The sequence below is a fragment of the Oncorhynchus keta genome, chromosome 35 (genome assembly GCF_023373465.1).
Source record: "Oncorhynchus keta strain PuntledgeMale-10-30-2019 chromosome 35, Oket_V2, whole genome shotgun sequence".
In the NCBI taxonomy this organism is placed as follows: domain Eukaryota; kingdom Metazoa; phylum Chordata; class Actinopteri; order Salmoniformes; family Salmonidae; genus Oncorhynchus; species Oncorhynchus keta.
In genome coordinates, this window is record NC_068455.1 from 35,859,214 (window position 1) to 35,885,073 (window position 25,860).

At 46.2% G+C, this 25,860-nt stretch overlaps 1 protein-coding gene across 3 annotated transcripts in view; it reads left to right on the forward strand.

The window, feature by feature from the left end:
* LOC118368440 (AT-rich interactive domain-containing protein 1B-like) overlaps positions 1-25,543 on the forward strand; it is a 236,493-nt gene extending 210,950 nt beyond the window's left edge. For all 3 annotated transcript variants that reach the window (XM_035752541.2, XM_035752544.2, XM_035752543.2), the window contains 13 exons: positions 1,837-1,955; positions 9,391-9,494; positions 10,438-10,599; positions 10,756-10,965; positions 11,272-11,482; positions 19,317-19,455; positions 19,629-19,807; positions 20,306-20,432; positions 20,542-20,661; positions 20,771-20,846; positions 20,972-21,905; positions 22,023-22,153; positions 22,379-25,543. In XM_035752541.2, the coding sequence (XP_035608434.2) occupies positions 1,837-1,955; positions 9,391-9,494; positions 10,438-10,599; positions 10,756-10,965; positions 11,272-11,482; positions 19,317-19,455; positions 19,629-19,807; positions 20,306-20,432; positions 20,542-20,661; positions 20,771-20,846; positions 20,972-21,905; positions 22,023-22,153; positions 22,379-24,268 (4,402 nt within the window). In that variant the 3' untranslated portion in view covers positions 24,269-25,543. The remainder of the gene's footprint in view (positions 1-1,836; positions 1,956-9,390; positions 9,495-10,437; positions 10,600-10,755; positions 10,966-11,271; positions 11,483-19,316; positions 19,456-19,628; positions 19,808-20,305; positions 20,433-20,541; positions 20,662-20,770; positions 20,847-20,971; positions 21,906-22,022; positions 22,154-22,378) is intronic.
* Positions 25,544-25,860: the final 317 nt, after the last annotated feature.

Consider the following 25,860-nt stretch of genomic DNA (forward strand, 5'->3'; position numbering starts at 1 on the left):
CAAGATAAATGTGCTGTGCCTTTTTTTGATAGCAGCACATGCATACATTAAGTGTGATTAAACGGCCTGCGTTCCCTCCATCAAGTGTTTCCTAATGGGCTTTTTTTATGACATGAATTTGTAATAATGGATAATAATGCCCCACAGTCGAACTCCACTTTCTTGTTGTTGTTGATGTTTTTTATTACATTATTCTCGTCAGCACTGGCGCTGGGATTTTTGTTGTATGTGGGGCGATGTCGGTTGTGGATGCAGTCGGGAGAAATAGCACTTTACGGAACTGAAGCGATATACTCCGACACGAGGTGGCAATGTCACCATGTTAGCTACCGATTGTGTTGAATTCTTTGAAGTAACAGAAAGTACCCAATGATACCACATTATTTCCTTGGAAATACCCAGCAAATCCCATCGTAACACAGTACTGTCAAATAAAGTGCTGCCAAGGAAACAGTCTTTGACAGGCAGGATTTGATGGATATCAGTGTATGTTGTTGTCTGTGAGCCATGATTTTTCCTGTGAGCCCAGGCCCATAGAGGGATTACATATGTATCATCACACATGCTCTATGACTAATTACATCTGTGAGATGATAAACCTCCCAATAATCTCAAACCCATCCCTCCTTCTGCCTGGTTAGTCACTGTCACACATCCAATACATTGTTGTCCTCCTCTGCTTGGGGAAGTTCAGCTCTTTTGACTGACTGACACAAATCCGGATTGAGAGTTTGCTTTGTTTTTTTGTCCTTGTGATCACAGTGTTGAGATGAATGTAGGATGTAGGATTGCCCTCAAGACAGAAAGGCAATTACTATGACCTTGTCAGTGTGGCATTTTAACACAAAGCTACCCCCACTACTGCTACTACTACTACTATTACTGTCAACCCTTTACTCCATGTTCCTTAAATACCCTTTCTAATCTGCTCTACTCTCTCGCCACTTCAAGGAAATGATCCACAACAGATGAGGGGATCTTCTGTACTCCTACCCCCCTACCTCTCTCTCTCTCTCTCTCTCTCTCTCTCGCTCGCTCTCGCTCTCTCTCTCTCTCACTCCCCCCTCTGCCACTTCTCTCACTCTCCTTTTCCTGTTCTCTCGTTATCCAAGGGATTATTTGGACCAGCAGGAAGTAGAGATGTTCCAACTGCTATCCATCCTGGTGTGATGTCTGTTGAGTTGGTACAGGGTTGGTACAGGGCTGGTACAGAGCTGGTACAGAGCTAGCATTGTACAGGGCACAGGGTGTGGAGCGTTGACAGTGACCGTCTGTCTGCTGTGTGTGACGCTGGTTCAGCAGGTTGCTGATAAGCCCTCTGATGTCCTCCCAACACGCCGTGATGCGACGAGGCAAGGAGAAAAGAACGGGATTGATTTAAGCCGTCGCCATAGCAACAAATAACATGATCCTTTCCAGAAGCACACCTTAATTAGTTCAATTATGACTTCATGGGGAGAGGAGGGAAGGAGGGAAGAGGGCTGAGGAGAGGAGGGGTGAGGGATTTGCAAGGGATGAGAGGAAGGATAGGAGGATGAAACAGCTTTCTATTCGGCTCTGACTCACACACACTTGCTTTTAAAGAGAGATTCAGTTTCTTTCTACGAAATGCGCCCATACATTTTCAGGATGATGTTTTATACAGTATTGAAACATATGGGTATATCCTCTACCTGGCATGGCCTTATAGCTTTGCAATAGAGGCAGAAAGTCTAATCTATTACGGAGTCTTTTCTACTACCATGTCAAAAGCCAACTAATTGCTCTCCACACCATGTAGCTGGGTCCAGTCTTTCCTCTCTAACCAGCTCTTGTCTCTCTCTCTCTGTGTCCCAGACAGGGCAGCTACCCAGGCCCTGGCATAAACCAGATTGTGCCCCCCATCAACCAGTCACAGGGCAACAACTCAGGCATGGGCACGCCCCAGGGTCCACCCTACAATATGCCACCCTCAGGTAAGACCTGGACTGGCCAACAAGGTACCCAACAGCAACCAAAGTAGTGAACAATTGTCTAAAATGGTTGTGAGATTAAGTTGAGTCTTCTATAGCCTTCAGTTTGACCGACTTCCAACAACAAATCAAATCGAATGTTATGTATCACGTGTATCGAATACAACTGGTGTAGACTTTACAGTTAAAGGCTTGCTGACAAACCTTTTTCCAATGATGCAGAGTAAAAATAATAATAAAAAATATATATATACTGTACCAGTCAAAAGTTTGGACAAATCTACTCATTCAAGGGTCATAGTGAAGAATAATAGTGAACTACAAAATAACACATATGATATCATGTATTAACCAAAAAATGTTTAAACAAATCTAAATAGATTTTAGATTCTTCAAAGTAGCCACCCTTGATGACAGCTTTGCACACTCTTGGCATTCTCTTAGCATTCTCTCAACCAGCTTCATGATGTGGACACCTTGAATGCATTTCAAGTAACAGGTGTGCCTTGTTAAAAGTTAATTGTGGAATTTCTTTCCTTCTTAATGCGTTTGAGCCAATCAATTGTGTTGTGACAAGGTAGGGGTGGTATATTATGGCAAGAACAGCTCAAATAAGAAGAAAAAACAACAGTCCGTCATTACTTTAAGACATGAAGGTCAGTCAATGAGCAACATTTCAATAACTTTAAACGTTTCTTCAAGTGCAGAAACCATCAAGCGCTATGATGAAACTGTCTCTTGTAACGGCGTTCTTCGTTTGTTGAAAGAGAGTCGGACCGAAATGCAGCGTGGTGGTTACTCATGTCTTTAATAAATGAATCGTGGTACATGAAATAACTGATACAAATACAAAACAACAAAACGGAACGTGAAACCTAATACATCCTATCTGGTGAAACTACACAGAGACAGGAACAATCACCCACGAAATACAAAGGTGAAACCCAGGCTACCTAAATACGGTTCCCAATCAGAGACAACGAGAATCACCTGACTCTGATTGAGAACCGCCTCAGGCAGCTAAGCCTATACAACACCCCTACTCAGCCTCAATCCCAATAACTACAAAACCCCAATACGAAATACAACAAAATAAACCCATGTCACACTCTGGCCTGACCAAATAATTAACGAAAACACAAAATACTAAGACCAAGGCGTGACAGAACACCCCCCTGAGGTGCGGACTCCCGGACGCACCTCAAAACCATAGGGAGGGTCTGGGTGGGCGTCTGTCCATGTTGGCGGTTCCGGCTCGGGACGTGGACCACACTCCATTAATGTCATAGTTCCTCCCCTTCGCGTCCTGGGATAATCCACCCTCGCCGCCGACCATGGCCTAATAGTCCTCACCCAGAACCCCACTGAACTGAGGAGCAGCTCGTGACTGAGGAGCAGCTCGTGACTGAGGGGCAGCTCAGGACTGAGGCAGCTCGGGACTGAGGGGCAGCTCGGGACTGAGGGGCAGCTCGGGACTGAGGGGCAGCCCGGAACTGAGGGGCAGCCCGGGACTGAGGGGAAGCCCAGTACTGAGAGAAAACCCAGTACTGAGAGGAAGCCCAGTACTGAGAGGAAGCCCAGTACTGAGATGAAGCTCAGGCAGGTAGTAGGCTCCGGTAGATCCTGGCTGGCTGGTGGATCTGGAAGATTCTGGTTGACTAGCAGATCTGGAAGATTCTGGTTGACTGGCAGATCTGGAAGAGACTGGTTGACTGGCAGATCTGGAAGAGACTGGTTGACTGGCCGATCTAGCTGCTCTATGCAGACTGACAGCTCTGGCTGCTTCATGCAGACTGACAGCTCTGACTGCTCCATGCAGGCTGGCAGCTCCTTGCAGACTGACAGCTCCTTGGAGACTGACAGCACTGGCTGCTTCATGCAGACTGACAGCTCTGGCTGCTTCATGCAGACTGACAGCTCTGACTGCTCCATGCAGACTGACAGCTCTGGCTGCTTCATGCAGACTGACAGCTCTGGCTGCTTCATGCAGACTGACAGCTCTGGCTGCTCCATGCAGACTGACAGCTCTGACTGCTCCATGTAGGCTGGCAGCTCTGACTGCGCTGAACAGACAGGAGACTCAGGTAGCGCAGGAGAGGAGAAAGGCTCCGACAGCGCTGGAGAGGCGGGAGACTCCGACAGCGCAGGAGAGGCGAGGCGCACTGAAGGCCTGATGCGTGGTGCTGGCACTGGTGGTACTGGGCCGAGGACACGCACAGGAAGCCTGGTGCGGGGAGCTGCTACCGGAGGGCTGGGGTGTGGAGGTGGTACTGGATAGACCGGACCGTGCAGGCGCACTGGAGCTCTTGAGCACCGAGCCTGCCCAACCTTACCCGGTTGAATGCTCTCGGTTGCCCTGCCAGTGCGGCGAGGTGGAATAGCCCGCACTGGGCTATGTAGGCGAACCGGAGACACAGAGCGCAAGGCTGGTGCCATGTAAGCCGGCCCAAGGAGACGCACTGGGGACCAGATGCGTAGAGCCGGCTTCATGGCATTTGGCTCGACGATCAATCTAGCCCGGCCGATACGCGGAGCTGAAATATACCGCACCGGGCTATGCACCCGCACTGGGGACACCGTGCGCACCACTGCATAACACGGTGCCTGCCCGGTCTCTCTAGCCCCGGTAAGCACAGGGAGTTTGCGCAGGTCTCCTACCTGGCGTAGCCATACTCCCTGTAAGCCCCCCCCCAATACATTTTTGGGGCTGATTCCCGGGCTTCCATCCACATCGCCGTGCTGCCTCCTCATACCAGCGCCTCTCCGCTTTAGCCGCCTCTAGTTCCTCCTTGGGGCGGCGATATTCACCAGGCTGAGCCCAGGGTCCTTTTCCGTCCAGTTCTTCCTCCCATGTCCATTTCTCCAAGTGGTGCAGCCTCTCCCACTGCAGCTGCTTCTGTTGCCTCTCCTGTGGCTCCTGCCTGTTAACACGCTGCTCGGTCCGTGTGTGGTGGGTGATTCTGTAACGGGGTTTCCCTCGTTTGTTGAAAGAGAGTCGGACCGAAATGCAGCGTGGTGGTTACTCGTGTCTTTAATAAATGAATCGCGGTACATGAAATAACTGATACAAATACAAAACAACAAAACGGAAAGTGAAACCTAATACAGCCTATCTGGTGAAACTACACAGAGACAGGAACAATCACCCACGAAATACAAAGTGAAACCCAGGCTACCTAAATACGGTTCCCAATCAGACACAACGAGAATCACCTGACTCTGATTGAGAACCGCCTCAGGCAGCCAAGCCTATACAACACCCCTACTCAGCCGCAATCCCAATAACTACAAAACCCCAATACGAAATACAACAAAATAAACCCATGTCACACCCTGGCCTGACCAAATAATTAACGAAAACACAAAATACTAAGACCAAGGCGTGACATCTCTCATGAGGACCGCCACAGGAAAGGAAGACCCAGAGTTACCTCTGCTGCAGAGGATAAATTCATTAGAGTTACCAGCCTCAGAAATTGCAGCCCAAATAAATGCTTCACAGAGTTCAAGTAACAGACATCTCAACATCAACTGTTCAGAGGAGACTGCGTGAATCAGGCCTCATGGTTGAATTGTTGCAAAGAAACCACTACTAAAGGACACCAATAAAAAGAGACTTGCTTGTGCCAAGAAATACGTGCAATGGACATTAGACCAGCGAGTAAAAATGTGAGTCTTTTGGTTCCAACCGCCGTGTCTTTGTGAGTAGGTGAACGGATGATCTCCGCATGTGAGGTTCCCACCATGAAGCATGGAGGAGGAGGTGTGATGGTTTGGGGCTACTTTGCTGGTGACACTGTCAGTGATTTATTTAGAATTGAAGGCACACTTAACCAGCATGGCTACCACAGCATTCTGCAGCGATATGCCGTCCCATCTGGTTTGCGCTTATCATTTGTTTTTCAACAGGACAATGACCCACACCTCCAGGCTGTGTAAGGGCTATTTGACCAAGAAGGAGAGTGATGGAGTGTCTCCTGAGTGACGCAGTGGTCTAAGGCACTGCATCGCAGTGCTAGAGGCATCAATACAGACCCTGGTTCAATACTGGGCTGTGTCACATACCGGTTGTGATCGGAGTCCCATAGGGCGGGCGTTGTCTGGGTTCGGGGAGGGTTTGGCCAGGGTAGGTCGTCATTGTAAATGAGAATTTGTTCTTAACTGACTTGCCTAGTTAAATAAAGGTTAAATAAAAAATATATACTGTGCCTTCGGAAATTATTGAGACCCCTGGACTTTTTCCATATTTTGTTACATTACAGCCATATTTTCTATAATGGATTAAAGGGAAAAAACGCAGCAATCTACACCCCACAATGACACAACGAAAACAGGTTTTTAGACATTTTGCAAATGTATAAAAATAAAAAAAACATACCTTATTTACATCAGTATTCAGACCCATTGCTATAAGACACGAAGTTGAGCTCAGGTGTATCCTGTTTCCATTGATCATCCTTGAGATGTTTCTACAACTTCATTGGAGTCCACCTGTGGTAAATTTAATTGATTGGACATAATTTGGAAAGGCACACATCTGTCTATATAAGGTCCCACAGTTGTCAGAGCAAAAACCAAGCCACGAGGTCAAAGGAATTATCCGTAGAGCTCCAAGACAGGGTTGTGTCGAGGCACAGATCTGGGGAAGGATACCAAAAGCATTCTGCAGTATTGAAGGTCCCCAACAACACAGTAGCCTCCATCATTCTTAAATGGAAGAAGTTTGGAACCACCCAGACTCCTAGAGACTTCCTAGAGCTGGTCGCCTGGCCAAACTGAGCAATTGGGGGAGAAGGGCCTTGGTCAGGGAGGTGAACAAGAACCTGATGGTCACTCTGACAGAGCTATAGAGTTCCTCTGTGGAGATGGAAGAACCTTCCAGAATGACAACCATCTCTGCAGCACTCCACCAATCAGGCCTGTATGGTAGAGTGGCCAAACGGAAGCCACTCCTCAGTAAAAGGCACATGACAGCCCTCTTGGAGTTTGCCAAAAGGAACCTAAAGACTCTCAGACCATGAGAAGCAAGATTTTCTGATCTGATGAAAAGATTGAACCCTTTGGCCTGAATGCCAAGTGCCACATTTGGAAGAAACCTGGCACTATCCCTATGATGAAGCATTGTGGTGGGAGCATCATGCTGTGGGGATGTTTTTCAACGGCAGGGACTGGGAGACTAGCCAGGATCGAGAGGAAGATGAACGGAGCAAAGTACAGAGAGGTCCTTGATGAATACCTGCTCCAGAGAGCTCAGGACCTCAGACTGGGGGCGAAGGTTCTTCCAACAGGACCACTACCCTAAGCACACAGCCAAGACAACGCAGGAGTGGCTTCAGGACAGGTCTCTGAATGAACTTGAGTGGCCTGGCCAGAGCCCGGACTTGAACCCGATCGAGCATCTCTGGAGAGACCTTAAAATAGCTGTACAGCGATGCTCCCCATCCAACCTGACAGAGCTTGAGAGGATCTGCAGAGAAGAATGGGAGTAACTCCCCAAATACAGGTGTGCCAAGCTTGTAGTGTCATACCCAAGAAGACTTGAGGCTGTCATCGCTGCCAAAGGTGCTTTAACAAAGTACTGAGTAAAGGGTCTGAATACTTATGTAAATGTGATATTTCTGTATTTTTATTTTGTATACAGAGCTGGTTACTGTTCTGAAGATGTTTTATTTCCTGCAGACAGCTCTGTTCTGTTTTTTTTCTTGTTCCGTTGGCCCTCCTGAGAACAGATTAATGCAGTGTGCCCCTTTCTCCTGCTCTCTCTTGCCCTTCACCCCTCCACATTGTGCTAAACACACCTCGGAGAATGCAAGGCTCTATATGAAAAGAGCTTTCTGCTCAGCCTTACAAAACTAAATATCAGGCTGCATGACATTTGGAAGACTTCAAATGAATTAGAGTGCCAAGGTTCTTAAAAACTCATCTCAGCTGCCCCTGGGGTTGGTAAAAAGCTATTAGTTTCACATAGTGCTGAGCGCCGAGCTGAGAAATAGAGGGACAAACCTTGGGACTCTTGGCATGTAGGGACACTTTCTTCTCAATAGGAAAATGCTTATTCAGTCCACACTCGGAAAGTAGTCTTCAAGATATTATTCATTTCGACCAAGAACTTTTGAAAGATGTTACCTAAGATATCAAAAATGTTAATATCATCTTTACGTCTACCAGTTCATAAACATTGCGAGAGCAGAATTTATATTTGTGGTGCTGAAATACCTATTCAATGTTAGACAAAAGCGTAAGATATATAGTCAGCAAGGCCGAGAGAGTGCAATGGCTTTTCATTTAAAGGCTCTTTTTTTTATCTCAAGCAATGCCTTCTTCATTTTTATTTGTTTATTTTGCCTTCATTCCTTTTGAGAAGAATCCCTGGAAGAGGACCTTGGAGATACAAAGGACGTGTTCCATCTCCCCAGAGAGACAGACATTTTGATAATACTTTCTCCATTATCCAGAACTGTTCTTTGGCTTCAGAACAGCTCATCATTTGGCTCTGTGTGCGCGTATTTCAGAGACAAGATGTAGCACAATGGCTACAATGACTAATAACCCCATCGACTCCTTATGTACATGCTATGTGAAGATTGCTCCTCATACACTAGGCCAGTGGTTCCCAAACTTCTTCAGTTACTGTCGCACAAACTGAATTTAGCTCTGCCCGGAGTAGCCCTGAAGTACCCACTCATGTACATTTAACCAGTAGACCTATGGTCTCATCAGTCTTCTCAAGTACCCCCTGTGGATAGACCAAGTACCCCCTGTGGATAGACCAAGTACCCCCAGGTGTGAACATCCGTTCATTATGCACTCATATGTTTCATTCAAAAGTTTGTCTGGTGCACTCATGATGCACCAATGCCAGAACAGAGTAGAGTCCTTATTATCCCAGAGGGGCAATTCACTCATGATGCACCAATGCCTTTTAAATGAATTGTCCACTGCAAATCTGACTTTTAAAAGGGAATGTTCTGATTAACTTATGCCCAAATAATGTTGTTGACTCGTTCTATACTCGCGTATTTGTGGTCAAAGCATAAATTGGAGAAAAAAAACACAAAAAAACACCTCAAACTTGTATCTCAAACAGACCGTTTATTTTTATTTTTTGCTATTTCCTCATAGAGTATGATGTCATACTCCTGTGGAGGATGAGCTGGCCATCAGCGGTCTAGAGGAGGATGAGCTGGCCAATCAGCGATCTATATTTTTTATGACCGGTATACGCCCACACCATTCTGTTGTGGTACGCCCACTCCATTTCAACACAGAAAAGCAGCTTTTTAAACATACTTAAATAAAACATTTTGTCAGGAAAACTTTCACTCGTACTGTAAGTAATAACAGGTCATATTTCATAGAAATCTGTAAACACTGGAAATTTACTTTAAAATGTGTGAAAATCTTTAATTGATTCATCCCTCCATTTTCTTCTGTGTAGGGCCCATGGGGATGGCTGGGGATGGGATGGTGACTCCTGTTGGGAAGCAGAAAATGGATGGCAAGGAGGAGAGCATGCCCACCAATGAACCTCCCAGACCCAAGGTACAACCTCTCTCTCGCTCTCACTCACTCACTCACTAATGAACCAAAGGCATCTGATCAGCATATGCAGCATATGTTTTCTTGCCATGTTTAATCATTTGTTCAACACTTACAGTTCATAACGTCCTCTTGATTTGTTTTTGTCATCATCTGTTCCTTTTGATGTGTTGGCAGCTATAGCTGCAAAGAGGTTGTTTAGAATCATGCACACATCCACACACACTGTGCTTTCACTCCTCGCCACAGCCCAACCCACTATAATGCTGACTGCTCACTTCTCCCAAATGGAGCTCAGCTCAGCAACAGCTTTGCACTTTGGCTCTTTCCATTCCTTCCTTTTGGTTTTGCCCCCATCATTTCTATGAAAAGCCCAGTCTTTGTTGATAGTAGTGGTGGGTGTTGAATTATTGAAGGCAGTCTGAGCTGTGTGAAGACCCCCAGAGGTCCCTTAAGAGATGATGTGTCTGTACTCGGTAGTAACAAGACAAGGCCTTAGTCTCCCTGCCCTGGCAGATGAGAGAGAGAGAGAGAGAGAGAGAGAGAGAGAGAGAGAGAGAGAGAGAGAGAGAGAGAGAGAGAGAGAGAGAGACCAGGGGAACCAGAGGCTTTCTACGAGAGAGAGATGGTTCTGCTGACATATGCAATCTGTCACTGAAACGCTCAAACACACCTACCTGTACACACAGCACTTGTTCCCTGCATTCTGAGTGGTCTTTCTTGCTGTGTCTCTCTTTCTGGTTTGCTGAGTGTTTTTGATGCATGCAGCTAATCGCAAGGGGGCCTTTTAGAACATACTCACTTTTTGTTCACACGCGGTAGTGTTTGGGGTGAAGAAATGGGTGAGGAAAGAACAGAGCAATACGAAAAACAGAATCCATTCCACTCTGTCTCCACCACTAACACTCACCACAGGGCTCTCTCCCTCTCTCTGTGTATGTTACAGGATGGCTACAGTGGATCCCAGTGTGTCTCCCAGCCCACCACCCCTGGGGCCATGCCTGTCCCCTCTCCCCTGTCCCCCAGCCCAGCCAGCCTGTCCTCCTACCATGGGGATGACAGTGACAGCATCAGCAGCCCCGTCTGGCCAAAGACTCCCTCCAGCCCTGTATGTGACACTCTTCCTTTACATTCCAACCAATATCTTCCAGTGTTTTATTTGTTGTGGTTTTTTATCTTCAGTATGATGACTGATGTGAGTAGTTGTGCCAGTTTGCAAGGTTGGAGCTAATTCCATATATCTCTCCATCTCTTCCGAACTCAGAAGCCCAACTCGTCCACCATGACTAACGAGCAAATCACACGTCTGTATGATATGGGTGGGGAGCCGGAGAGGCGTGGCTGGGTGGACCGCTACCTGTCCTTTATGGAGGAGAGGGGTACACCTGTTCCCCACCTCCCTGCCGTGGGCAAGAAGCCCCTGGACCTCTACAGACTGTACATGGTGGTCAAGGAGATAGGGGGCCTGGCCATGGTGAGAGACAACCACTGAGTTCATTTCATTGTGTCTTACAGGACTGATAGACACTGTGAAGTGTTTTTCTCATGTATTGCGGGACAGAAATAATGTTGCGTTATACACTTTTGATGTGTTTGATTAGACTCGTCAACATCACTTATCTGGTAGTCGCTTTGAAGTGGGACAAAGCAACTGGTTAGCAGTTACAAGCCAGGGTACATACAGCGGACTAACATGCCATTGTATTAATGCTCTATCTCCTGTCTCCTGTCTCTTGTCTCCCCATCCCCCCTCTCCTCCCTACCATCCTGTCCCCTCCAGGTGAACAAGAACAAGAAGTGGCGAGAGCTGTCCACTAGTCTGAGTGTTGGTACCTCCAGTAGCTCCGCCAGCTCTCTGAAGAAGCAGTACATCCAGTACCTGTTTGCCTATGAGTGTAAGGTGGAGCGGGGAGAGGACCAGCCGGCCGACAGCAACACTGGGACTGGGGGGGACAACAGGAAGCAGGCCAAGTTGCAGCCGCCCTCTCCTGGTAATGACCGGTACTTATGATGATGATGACAGTGGTGGTGGGGGTGATAATGATGTTGTGTAGACTCATTTTGGCATGTATTTGGAGGATTGAGACTTTTCATGCAAGCAGTGTGTACGGACGTCATGTAAAGGTTTGTGTGCCTTTTCGTGGACTGATAATGTGTCTTGCAAGAAAATAAAAACAAGGTTTCCTGAGGTCCCCCTGATATTATCACCAGTTATAATACCCCTAGATATATGGCTGGATTTGATTACAGCATTAGAAAGGTTAAGTAATAGGTCATAGGTAATGCTACTATGCTATTTATAAGACAAAGTATTTGTTTTTTGCATGTTGTCCCTGACACTGTGTTTCTAAGCACAGTTACTGCGCTCAGCTAAGGAGCGAGAGCTGGAGCGTAAAGGTTGCGCCTCTAATTCAGAGCGTTGATGAGAAAAGGGACCCTGACTTTTAAATAGAACACCAGCACCTCACCCGCGTGAGTCACACCAGATTGCTTTTGCTAAGAGGGTGGAGAAGAGCACCTGCCTTCACCACACAAGCACACCACACCCACGCAGATGTAAAGGACATTACACTGCTTGCTTAGTGAGTGCCACTTCATTCTGATTCGGCCAACACTGAGGCTCAAACCCAGGACCTTGTCTTTTTCTAGCACACATGGCCGCCCTCCCAAAGTGTCTTTCCAGTCCCGCCACGTGAAAAGCTAGCTATACGGTGGCACAAGTGGGGACTCTTCAGGCTGAGGTGTAAGTTTCACACATCCCCATGTGTTACACAGGCACACACCTACTCTTGCATATGTCTGCATCCCAGCCTCTTAGCCACTTGATGGAGACATAACCTTCTGATATGAATATTTACCTTCATTTTGAGCCAGGTCAGTGCGTCTACACTGAACCAAAATAGAAACGCAACATGAAACAATTTCTAAGCTTTTACTGAGTTACAGTACATATAAGGATTTAAATAAATGTATTAGGCCCTAATCTATGGATTTCACATGACTGGGAAAACAGATATGCATCTGTTGGTTACAGATGCACTACCTGACCAAAAGTATGTGGACACTGCTCTTTGAACATCTCATTCCAAAATCATGGGCATTAATATGGAGTTGGTCCCTCCTTTGCTGCTATAACAGGCTCCACTCTTCTGGGAATGCTTTCCACTAGATGTTGGAACCTTGCTGCGGGTTGATCAGGCTGTTGATTGTGGCCTGTGGAATGTTGTCGCACTCATTGGTTGTGTGAAGTTGTTGTATATTTGTGGGAACTGGAACACACTGTCATACACGTCAATACGGAGCATCCCAAACATGCTCAATGGGTGACATGTCTGGTGAGTATGCAGACCATAGAAGAACTGGGATATTTTCAGCTTCCTGGAATTTTGTACAGATCCTTGCGACATGGGGCTGTGCAACATGAAATGGCACGACAATGGGCTTCAGGATCTCGTCACGGTATCTCTGTGCATTCAAATTGCCATCAATAAAATGCAATTGTGTTTGTTGTCCGTAGCTTATGCCTGCCCATACCATAACCCCACTGCCACCATGGGGCTGTATGTACACAACATTTACATCAGTAAACCGTTCGCCCACACAACGCCATACATGCTGTCTGCCATCTGCCTGGTACTGTTGAAACCGGAATTCATCCGTGAAGGGCACATTTCTCCAGCGTCCCAGTGGCCATCGAAGGTGAGCATTTTCCCACTGAAGTCAGTTACGACGCGTAACTGCAGTCAGGTCAAGACCCTGGTGAGGACGAGGAGCACGCAGATGAGCTTCCCTGAGACGGTTTCTTACAGTTTGTGCAGAAATTATTCAGTTGTGCAATCCCAAAGTTTCCTTAGCTGTCTGGGTGGCTGGTCTCAGACAATCCTGCAGATGAAGAAGCCGGATGTGGAAGTCCTGGGCTGGTGTGGTTACACGTGATGTGCGGTTGTGAGGCCGGTTGGACGTACTACCAAATTCTCTAAAACGATGTTGGATGCGGCTTATGGTAGAGAAAAGAACATTTAAATTATCTGGCAACAGCTCCGGTGGACATTCTTGCCATCAGCATGCCAATTGCACACCCCCTCAAAACTTGAGACATCTGTGGCATTGCTTTGTGTGACAAAACTACACATTTTAGAGTGGCCTTTTATTGTGCCCAGCACAAGGTGCACCTGTGATATGATATTAATCAGCTTCATGATATGCCACACCTGTCAGGTGGATGGATTATCTTATCAAAAGAGAAACGCTCACTAACATTTGTGCAAATCATTTGAAAGAAATATGTTTTTTTTTGTGCATATGAATGATTTCTAGGATCTTTCATTTCAGTTCATAAAACATGGTACCAAAACGTTAAGTGTTACGTTTATATTTTTGCTCAGCATATTTAATGGAAGTAGAACATACACTGAAATTGAATAAAATATTTATCAGTTTTATATCACACAATTTCGAATCTGAAATCTTTTGGACAGAGCAATGTTGAGGGACTCCTATTTGAGTCAGAAAAGGATACGCATATGATAGGTAATATGTACAAAACCTTTCAGAGATCCTGTCCAACTGACAATCTCTTAGAAAATAATATAAACTATTGAAACCAAGACTTAAAAAGAACTGATATTGTCACAAGATGGAGCGTTGGAACATAACTAACAAAATTACAGTTAATTAAAGTTAACTTAATGCAGTATAAACTAATGTACTGAATTTATTATTGATTCACTAATGAATGCATTCTGGGAGTGCTATAACGTCCAAAAGTGGTGAGATACCAATGGGTTGGACTCATTTGAAAAATTTTTGAAAAAATGAGGGCTTCAGAGAGAAACAAAATAGCACAATTTAAAGCCATATGACATAAAGTATTACAAGCACTAGAGATATCCAAAGGATGAAAAATGTGTTGTTGTTGTTTTATTATTAGACAAACAAGATAGGTACGGTGGGATACATGTTGGTCTGAACAAGTATGACGCCATTAATGTTTGTTGCAGTGATGGAAAAAGGTACCTAATTTTCATACTTGAGTTAAAGTAAAGACACCTTAAAAGAAAATGACTCAGTAAAAGTAACCCAGTAAAATACTACTTGAGTAAAAGTCTAAACGTATTTGGTTTTAAATGTACTTAAGTATCAAAAGTAAAAGTATAAATAATTTAAAAATGTCTTATATTAGCCAAACCAGAAGACACAATTTTCTTGTTTTTTGGATAGCCAAGGTCACAGTTCAACACTCAGGCATAATTTACAAACAAAGACTTTTGTGTTTAGTGAGTCTGGCAGATTGGAGGCAGTAGGGATGACCATGGATGTTCTCTTGACAAGTACGCGAATTAGACACATTTTCCTGTCCTGCTAAGCAATCAAAATGTAACTACTACGTAACTATGTAGTACTTTTGTGTGTCAGGGAAAATGTAAGGTGTAAAAAGTTCATTATTTTCATTAAGAATGTAGTGGAGTAAAAGTAAAAGTAGTCAAAAATATAAATAGTAAAGTAAAGGACAGATGCCCCAAAAAACTGCTTAAGTACTTCACACCACTGGTTTGTTGAAATGTATGTACGTCTGAAGCTAGTTGGTTTCCATCCTATTGTTGACACATTTTCATGCCAATATTCTAAAATCTGCAGAAAAACAACATTTTACCACCTGAGATGTGTTACCTTCAAATTGACATGATGCGGTTAAAAGGCTTTGTGAGATGAAGTAGAAACACAAAATGTACTTTTTCGCTTAAGTTTTCATGTACCGCATAAAAATCTAAAGTTCATTGCGCTTCTATTGTATTTTGAACTCTACGGATAGTTCTGTCACAAACTGTTGTGATAAATGGCACACGTGCCGACTCTGGTCCTGGTATGTGTACTTTAGCCAACAGCTAGCAGATACAGTGCGGGTGGACTAGTCTACATGATGAGATTATTATGGATATGATCACATTTTATTGGTCACATACACATATTTAGCAGATGTTATTGCGGGTGTAGCGAAACGCTTGTGTTCCTAGCTCCAGCAGTACAGTAGTATCTAACAATTCATAACAATACACACATCTAAAAGTAAAAGAATGGAACTAAGAAATATATAAATATTAGGGCGAGCAATGTCTGAGTGGCATTGACTAAAACACAGTAGAATACAGTTTATACAGTTGAAGTCGGAAGTTTACATACACCTTAGCCAAATACATTTCAACTCAGTTTTTCACAATTCCTGACATTTAATATGAGTAAATATTCTCTGTCTTAGTTCAGTTAGGATCACCATTTTATTTTAAGAATATGAAATGTCAGAATAATAGTAGAGAAGTATTTATTTCAGCTCTTATTTATTTCATCACATTCCCAGTGGGTCAGAAGTTTACTTACACTCAATTAGTATTTGGTAGCATTGCCTTTAAATTGTTTACCTGGGGTAAAACGTTGGGGATAGCCTTCCACAAGCTTCCCACAATAAGTTGGGTGAATTTTGGCCCATTCCTCCTGACAGAGCTGGTGTAACTGAGTCAGGTTTGTAGGCCTCCTTGCTGCTTGGCCCCATGGTGTTTATACTTGCGTACTATTGTTTGTACAGATGAACGTGGCACCTTCAGGCGTTTGGAAATTGCTCCCAAGGATGAACCAGACTAACCCTAACCAGGTCTACAATTTATTTTCTAAGGCCTTGGCTGATTTCTTTTGATTTTCCCACGATGTCAAGCAAAGAGGCACCGAGTTTGAAGATAGTTTTTGAAATACATCCACAGGTACACTTCCATCCAATTGACTCAAATTATGCCAATTAGCCTATCAGAAGCTTCTAAAGCCATGACATAATTTTCTGGAATTTTCCAAGCTGTTTAAAGGCACAGTCAACTTAGTGTATGTAAACTTCTGACTCACTGGAATTGTGATACAGTGAAATATAAGATAAATATTCTGTCTGTAAACAATTGTTGGGGAAATGACTTGTGTCATGCGCAAAGTAGATATCCTAACAGACTTGCCAAAAGTATAGTTTGTTAACAAGACATTTGTGGAGGGGTAGAAAATGAGTTTTATTGACTCCAACCTAAGTATTTGTAATCTTCCGACTTCAACTGTTCATATGAAATGAGTAAAACAGTATGTAAACACAATTAAAGTGACTAGTGTTCCATTATTAAAGTGGCCAGTGATTCCATGTCTATGTAAATGGGGCAGCAGCCTCTAAGATGCAGGGTTGAGTAACCGGGTGGTAGCCGGCTAGTGATGGCTATTTAACAGTCTGATGACCTTGAGATAGAAGCTGTTTTTCAGGCTCTTGGTCCCAGCTTTTTTTTATTTTAACTTCAAACAGCTGAAAATACAATATTTTGGTTATGATAAATATATTTCACAGCTGTTTAGATAGTTCAATGATTATGATTGGTTGAAGTGGACAGAGAATAGTCTCCATACTTTGCTCTAACACAGGAGAGACCTCATATTGCCCTGTATATCTGTCTGTCTGTCTCTTGACACCCACTATCCCTCTATCTATCCACTCATCCACTCTGCTGCTCCCAGGTGCCTGCTTGGCTGGCTGCTTCACTGACTCACGCTATATATAGCTGACGGCTAGGTGATGATGTTCCAGAATAAGGAGAGCTGTTGAGCAGCCAAGATGGGAGGAGGGGGGTTTCCCCTGAGAATGATTAATGAGGGTGGAGTCATGGATATAAACAACGCTGACCTCCAGTCAACCTCTATTCACACTCACACGAAGTCTATGAGCCAGCGCTTTCTGTCTTATGTCATCCACCTCTACACACCTACACACTAACACACATCTCTCCCTCTAAATGTAGAGTAGAGGGCACTTGAGTTCACGCTCTGTAAATGTCCCCTCCCGCCCACTCTCCCTCCTAGTGTTGCCCTGCCTGTCTTTCTGCCTGCCTCCCAGTGTTTTTCTGTCTGCCAGCCTGTCTGTCTGCCTGTCTACCAGCTGGGATGGGAATGCTGCTAAAACCTTTACCTGCAGTGGGCTAAATCAGTGTCACACATAGTGTTGCTTGGTAGTCTTAAACAAATCTACTTTGATACCAAAGTAGACATCTCACACACATGGTTATGGGCTTAAAAAGAAGACACATGTCAGATATAGAGTTGAAATGTGTTCAATTTTGAGTTTGTATCCCAATAGTGCACTTTTATATCACAGAAGACTGAAATATAACAAAACCATTTGACATAGGAACACCAATTAATTATGAAATGATGAAGAATATGAATAACATCCCATAAGGCCACTAGGTCACGTGAGTGCAGGAAAGGGCTACCCGCCAGTAACCCCTGGTTCCAGTGTTTACGTTCTCAGTTGCTCCACGTGTTTGTTTGGCCCCTGTCTATGGAGCAGAGGGGATATTCTGGGTAGAAGAAAATCCCAAAGACGCTCCCCTTCTATGCACTCTCTCCCTTTCTCCCTCTCTGTTCCTCAATCCCTCGCTCCTTCTCTCCCAGCCCCACTGCAAAGCCCTCGGCTCGACCATCCGTCTAACTCCCCCTCCTTTCCGCTCTCTCTCTAATCTGATGTGGCGGCAGGGGGTATTGTTGAATAATTCAGAAGTAGTATGAATTTTTAAAGCCATTCTTTATTCCTGTTGGAGGCGTGCAGTGCAGAGAAAGGCCATGGAGGCCTGTTTCAGAGGAGCGGTTTTACTAAACGCTCATTAGGATTCACAGAACCAGCCTCTCTTATCTACTAAAACGAGCCATCATGTTTTCCTTCATTCCTACTTGTACGCCTTTCACTACTTTAGCTTTGTAGGGTTTTCATGTGTAATGTGGCGTGGCATTACATAATTTCTTGTGTTGTTACAGACCTTCAATAATTTCATATTCCCATGCACTGAAAAATTCATAGCCATGGCTTCATATGATTTATGCATCATATGGTATGATACTAGCTTCATATCATGTTAGCAACTTAACCCCTATTTGGAGTGAAGTGCAGTATGGTTGGGCCACTGGTACGGTAATCTCTCTCTGATATACCGTAGGGAGTGCACAATACGGTGAGCCTGGCCCCTACAGACACCCCCCTTCTATGTTAACTACGGCTGTGCTCCCAGGCGTACCCTCCTAATGAACCCCTCACCGAGTTCACCCTGCCAAAAATGAAAAACAATCTTCAGAAAGCTGCCAAATAAAGCTCTCCACAGCGACTGCTGAGAGTTCCGCACCATTCTCTCCAATGAGCAATTCCCACAGAGAGGGCTTCGCTTCCTTCTGTTTCCCTGTCTTCTTCCTCCTCCTCATCCCCTCCTTCTTCTCCTCCTCCTCTCCGGCCCCTTCGTAGCAGTCCCTGCGTTCCCCCTCTACTCTTGGCAGGCAGGCACTAGGCTAGTGTTATTGCTGCCCCCGTGATGGGAGTTTGTGGTTGTTAGTGAGATAGGCCCCAGCGGGCCCTCTGATAGGCTAAGAGGATTTCGGGGAGCTGGCCCCCCTGCCTGGCATCACATATATCACCCCTGTCAATGGCTGTGCTGTGGCCTGGCGTTCTGTCAGAGGGCCACCCCGCCTGCTACAGGTTAACATGGGGGAAATAGGAGAGGCCATCTTTCCAGGTATCTGAACCGACTTCATTTAGAAAGGTTTTGGCCTCAGAACTCCCTCAGAACCCCCCCATTTCCCCCACCCCCGCCCGTTCCTCGGCCCTCTCTCTAAATCTGCCTGGTCTCTATGAGGATTAAAGATGCTTGGCGAGTTGCCATAGGCTGGCAGTGTGAGAGTGCTACTCACTCAATACTGTTTCAATGCACTCCACAGGAGATTCCCTATTCATTTATAACCATCTCTCTCTCCCTCTCTATCTAACAGCTAACTCAGGGTCCCTGCAGGGCCCCCAGACCCCCCAGTCGTCAAGCAGCAGCTCCATGGCAGAGATGTCAGGTGACCTGAAACCCCCCACCCCAGCCTCAACCCCCCAGGGCCAGGTCACCCCCATCCCAGCCAGCAGGTATGCCATGACCCATCATTAAGGCACTCTCACTGCTTCATATCATGTTAGCAACTTAACCCCTATTTGTAGTGAAGGTTGGGAGTGAAGTGAGTATACATACTGTACCTCAGTATCTCAGTACGTATGTGAAATTGTCTAGGTCTTTTTACTTCCTGTCCCTCTGTCTCCAGGAACAGTGTGGTCAGTGTGCAGGACCCGTTCTCTGAGGTGAGCGACCCGGTCTTCCAGAAGCGTAACTCCCTCCCCCCGGGGGGCCCTGGGGGACCGTACCAGCAGGGGGTCAACATGCCCCCTGACGTGATGATGAGGATGCAGTACGAGAAGGACCCCTTCGCTGGCATGAGGAAGGGTGAGTAGACCCAGGCACTGGCACAGACGTACAAAGCAATAAGCTGATGAGTTGTACAGTCATGGCAGATGCAGAGCGTTATCCTGTGACTGGAATATAAAGGCTGTTTTTCACATGAGATTTGCCTTTATGGCATTTATGAGTCCCTCTGTTGTCTTAGAGTGTCTCTTGTCCCAACTTAATTTTTGTTTTTTCCCCCCTACATTTCCACCCGTCTTTCCGAGCAACACCTGTTTTTACCTACTCATTATCTGGTCTCTCACTTTTGAGACCCGAGGATGGTTAGAGTTTGAAAGCTGGCATCTGAAAAAAAGTTGTGAGTGAATGACAAAGCTTGGTTAGCATCACAGCACATTGCGGGGTCTCCTGATCGTGCTGATGATTATTAGTAGGAGACTAGTGCCACCTAGTGGATGAACCATTACACCAGCAACACTATACACTGTGTTTCCAGCATTCTATCCATTCATACTGTGTTCATCTGGTCTCTCTCCACAGTGGCAGGAGGGGATTCCTACATGCCAGGCCAGATGCCCAGCGGTGGCATGCAGGAGATGTATGGCAGGCCTCCATCAGGCATGGGCCAGCGTTCCCAGTACCCATACGGACCAGGCTACGACAGGAGGTAAGCATAGGGGCACTAGACACCTGAACTGATCAGCCATAGATTAGAAACCAATGTTGCCTGGTTTATGTTTTCATGCAAACTGACGGCTTGTCTGTCTGTCTTTCAGACCAGACCATGTGATAGGGATGGAGGGGAGCATGGGCACCCCCGGGAGCCAGAGCAACATGGGACCTTCCAACAGCGAGGGCAGCATATACTCTCCCAACAGATACCCCTCCCAGCTTAGGTGAGGAGCACGTCTTCAAAATGGAACTGAATAAATTCTATTTCTAACAGAGGGAAGTTCCCTCTCTTTTTATAATTGAATGATCACTTCCTTCTGTTATTTCCTATAGACATGAGGGTTACGGGCAGCAGTACCCTGGCATGTCATATGGAATGCACCCCTCAGGGATGTACCCTCAACAACAGGTGAGAGACAGACACTAAGGAGCTCATTGATCTGGCCTCATGATGCAGGTGTAGCAGAGTATAGTTGAATAATTGGTTTAGTGTTGAATAAAAGCATCACCTTGATATCTTCTGCTTCTCCACAGGGTTACAAGCGCCCCATGGAGGGCATGTACGGCCCCCCAGGCAAGAGGCACGAGGGGGAGATGTACGGCCCCCCAGGCAAGAGGCACGAGGGGGAGATGTACGGCCCCCCAGGCAAGAGGCACGAGGGGGAGATGTACGGCCCCCCAGGCAAGAGGCACGAGGGGGAGATGTACGGCCCCCCAGGCAAGAGGCATGAGGGGGAGATGTATACCATGCAGTACGGCAGCCAGCAGCCTGACATGTACAACCAGTACAGCACTGGTTATTCTGGTCCTGAGAGGAGGCCCATGCAGGGCCAGTTCCCTTACCCCTCCCCCTACAGCCGAGAGCGCATGCAGGCCTCTGGCCAGGGGCAGCACCCCCAGCAACCCATGGGTCCCCAGATGATGGCCGGGGGGCCACCCTCCAACAACGGAGTGGAAGGACCCCAGGGGCCCAACATGTGGCCCTCCAGGACAGACATGGGTTATCCCTACTCTAACAGACAGGGGGCACCCTCCCAGGTACCGTCATATGGTCCTTTGGGGAGAGGAGAGGATATGGAGGGCCGACCCATCCAAGATGGTCAGTGGCTCGGGCATGGAGGCCATCGCCAGTCCTCCTACATGTCAGGTGGTATGACACCTATGTCCTCTCGCCAGCCCCCCTCTGCCTACCAGACCTCCCCCTCCATGGCCAACCACCTGCCCCGAGCACCCAGCCCCGGCTCCTTCCAGCGCTCCATGGAGGCACGGATGTCCCCCAACAAAGCTGCCTATATGGGCTCCATGAAGATGCCATGCAAACTGGGCATGCCCATGCCAGGGCAGGGTAATGGGCACCCAGGCCAGGCCCCACCTAACCTGCGGAGAGACCTCAACTACCCTCTAGGATCTGTAGAGGCCACCATGCCCCTTCTCAAGCCCCGCCGCAAAATTACCTCAAAGGACACTGGTAAGCGATTACCAAGTCCTTTTATTTGCTGTCATTGTCAAACCAGCACTGTTATTATCTTGATATCTGTGACAGGTATTACAATCCTGTCTCCTCTAACCCCTGTCCTCTCCACAGGAACCCCAGAGGCGTGGCGAGTGATGATGTCTCTGAAGTCAGGTCTGCTGGGTGAGAGTACCTGGGCCCTGGACACCGTCAACATCCTGCTGTATGATGACAGCACTGTGGCCTCCTTCACCCTCGCACAGGTAACTGGAGACACTCTTTAATCTTCTCTTATTGTTGTTCTCAACCAATCCAGGACTGAGCCTTGAAGACAGTCTGAAAGGATTTACGTTTAGTAATGCTTGACAGTTCTCCACCCCAAAACAAACCAGCACATCTTTATCAGATTACACTGTAAATATTAAGGGACGCTAAAGTGCTTTAAAACCGAAGCCCTAATGTCATTTGTTATTTTGTTGTGTCTGCAGTTGCCTGGCTTCCTGGAGCTGATAGTGGAGTACTTCAGACGCTGTGTGATGGAGATCTTTGGCATCCTGGAGGAGTATGAGATAGGGACCATCGGCCAGAAGACCCTCCTGGGGCCGGAAGCCTGTAACCAGGGGGAGGAGCTGACCTCTGAACCTGAGATGGACTGTGAGGCCAGCCAACCAGAGCCTGAGTCTGAACAGGAGGTGGAGAGGGGGGAGGTAGAGAAGGGGGAAGTAGAAAATGGGGAGGACAAACCTGCTGACATCACAGAGAAAGTGGAACTGATGTCACCCCCCAGTACAACGGTACCAGCCCCTGAGGGAACGAAGGAGGAATCTGAAGCTGAAGTGAAGGTAAAGAAGGAAGAGGGGGAGAAAGAACAGGAGGGAGAGAAAGGGAAAGAGGAAGGAGAAAAGCCCACAGAGAGTAAGAAAGTCCCAGCTGAAAGTAAGGAAGACTATCCTAATCAGTCAGAGCCAAGGCCACAACAGGCCAGCAAGTACGACAAGTTTCCCATTAAGATCCTGCACAAAGAGGACCTGATTGAAGACATGACGGAGCAGCTGGCTCACGTGACAGAGTTCACTAGCGGACTGCTCCACTGGCAGGTAGGCGGGGGGGATTCCACGGCACACATCCAGACCCACTTTGAGGGCAGGGGAGAGCAGCCTGACAGGACGGAGGGAGAGAGAGACGAATGTGCTATTCTGAATAAAGAACAGGAGACTGACTCGAGGACAGAGGAGAAGGGGAATCGTATCACCGCCACCATCGATGACATACTGTGTGCCCGGCTCGAGGCTCTGTCAGAGGGCCACCCCACCCACTCTGCCCCCACCTACCCATTCAGGCTGCACCAGGGTGGGGGCCACAAGCACATCACCCTGCTGGAGGACGAGCCCCACTGTTTGAACGAGGCTCCCCTCTCAGCAGCTTCTCCTTGGCAGGACTCCCTGGCCAAGCGCTGCCTCTGTGTGTCCAACATCCTCCGCAGCCTCTCCTTCATCCCTGGGAATGACTCAGACATGTCCCGTCACCCAGGCCTGGTACTGATCCTGGGCAGACTGCTGCTGCTCCACCACCAGCACCCAGAGAGGAAGAGGACGTCCCCTAGCTACCAGAGAGAGGAGGTGCAGGAGCGGGGCCTGGCCTGCAGTAAGGATGAGTGGTGGTGGGACTGTCTCACTGTACTCAGGGAGGACACCTTGGTCACTCTGGCTAACATCTCTGGCCAGCTGGACCTTTCCCTCTACCCAGAGACCATCTGCCTGCCCATCCTGGATGGCCTACTCCACTGGATGGTGTGTCCCTCTGCCGAGGCCCAGGACCCCTTCCCCTCGGCCGCCCCCCACTCCCCCCTAACCCCCCAGAGACTGGTGCTGGAGTGCCTGTGCAAGCTGAGCATCCAGGACAACAACGTGGACCTGCTGCTGGCCACGCCACCGTTCAGCCGCCAGGAGAAGCTGTATGCCACCTTGGTGCGCTACGTGGGTCAGCGTAAGAACCAGGTTTACCGAGAGATGGCTGTGGCCACCCTCTCCAACCTGGCACAGGGGGACTCCACGTCGGCACGCGCCATCGCAGTACAGAAGAGCAGCGTGGGTAACCTGATGGGCTTCCTGGAGGATGGGGTGAGCATGGCCCAGTACCAGCAGAACCCCCACAGCCTGCTGCACATGGCCCACCACCCCCCCATGGAGCCCCCCAGTGTTAACATGATGTGTCGGGCTGCAAAGGCTCTGCTGGCTATGGCCAAGGTAGAGGAGAACAGGCCAGAGTTTGTCTTGTATGAGGGCAGACTCCTGGACATCTCCATCTCCTCTGTGCTCAACCCGGGGGTAGCCAGCATTGTATGTGAAGTACTCTTTCAGTTTGTTAAAAAATTATGACAGGAGGATAGACAGGCCTGGATCCAAGAGATGGACAGAGAGACGATGAGATGAAAAAGTTATTCTGTGGTTTTATAGTTTTATTTAAATTAAATGGAAGAAAGTTTATATATATATATATAAACTTTCTTCCATTTAATAAAAAAATAAAATAAAATAAAAATATATATAGCTCCTCTGCCCCAATTAACACTTTGGTTTTGGGATTTGAAAGATGATTTTAATACAAATATTTAATACCTGCTGTTGTTTAAATGTTGTATATTGTTTGAAGACTTTTGTTTGTACTTTTGTTTTGTTTAATCAAAGCTGGTGCCAGATTTTGGAGAGGATTCTTTCATTTAATTTTTCTCTTTTAAATGTTTTGGGTTTTTATAAATGTTTAAATCTGTATGTATCATATATGGTTTGTTTTGTTAACGAAGCACAGATTTATTTAAATTGTGAGAGATATTGCACATAGAACTTTTCTTGCCACACAAAAAAAGGAACATTGATTTTACACAAACATGTAAATGTTTCCATCCTGGAGAAATTGTGCAATAGGACTAGTGCAAGTTGTCTGTTGAGGGCAACTAAAAGATGTGAATCTTTTTTTAAACACTTGCAATATGTGATTTTGACCATGGGTAGGCAGTGTTGCATCAGCCAATCAAAAACATTTCAAATATTGTCCGAATTCTAACTGTCAAACGTTTGACTTGCTTCATTGTTGTCAATCATTACTACTACATCCGGGAGTCAATTTTGACAAAGGAACAGTATCTTAAGCACTTACATTTGTTTGATTTCCTTTTTAATCCATGTTGGCGCTATGTATGTGTATATATATATATATATACACACACACAAAAACTTATATACATTGGATACTCTTTTTTTCAGTTTTGGTTGATTCTCTACATTCACTATCCAAAATAGTGTTATTACAAAGTGATGGAAGTCTTTGACTATTACAACAACTACTTTTGTTATTGGTAAGATGTGTTATTGTCGTTATACATATTTTGTTATTGGGGTCAAATATTTGAACAGAGGTTGTGTCGGTCTCTGTATGTATAAAGTTCCTGTTCTACGCATTGTAATATAGCTTCAAGCTGATCAAAACAATATTTGGTAATGAAACGTGGAAATGCCAGGGTCAGGGATAACTAGCTGAGGTTACAGAAGAATTGTGAACATATTTATTTTCTTTTATGTCCTTCATTCATGTAAATTGACATATTTTTAAGCCAATGTAGTTGAAAAATAAAACTCAGAAAAGAACCCACAACACACACAAGGTCGGACAACCCCTTTTTTTATTATCCCTTCTTACTCAATGACTACCTTTGATTAATAATACATCTTTATACTCTTGTGTTTCCACGTGTTATGAATAAAAGGTACGCTGACTATTGCGAAGAGCCGGGAGAGTTGCAATTGTGTTCAGACAATCTCAGGATAATAAAACAAACATCAACAACTTACCATTAGAGTTTCTCAAATTGAAAAGACAGAGAGAAATACTACAATCACTGCTGTTCTTCTGAAGCCCACCTGTAAAGCAACACTGCAATCTGGCCTAACCTCATCATCTGAATGGTCTACAC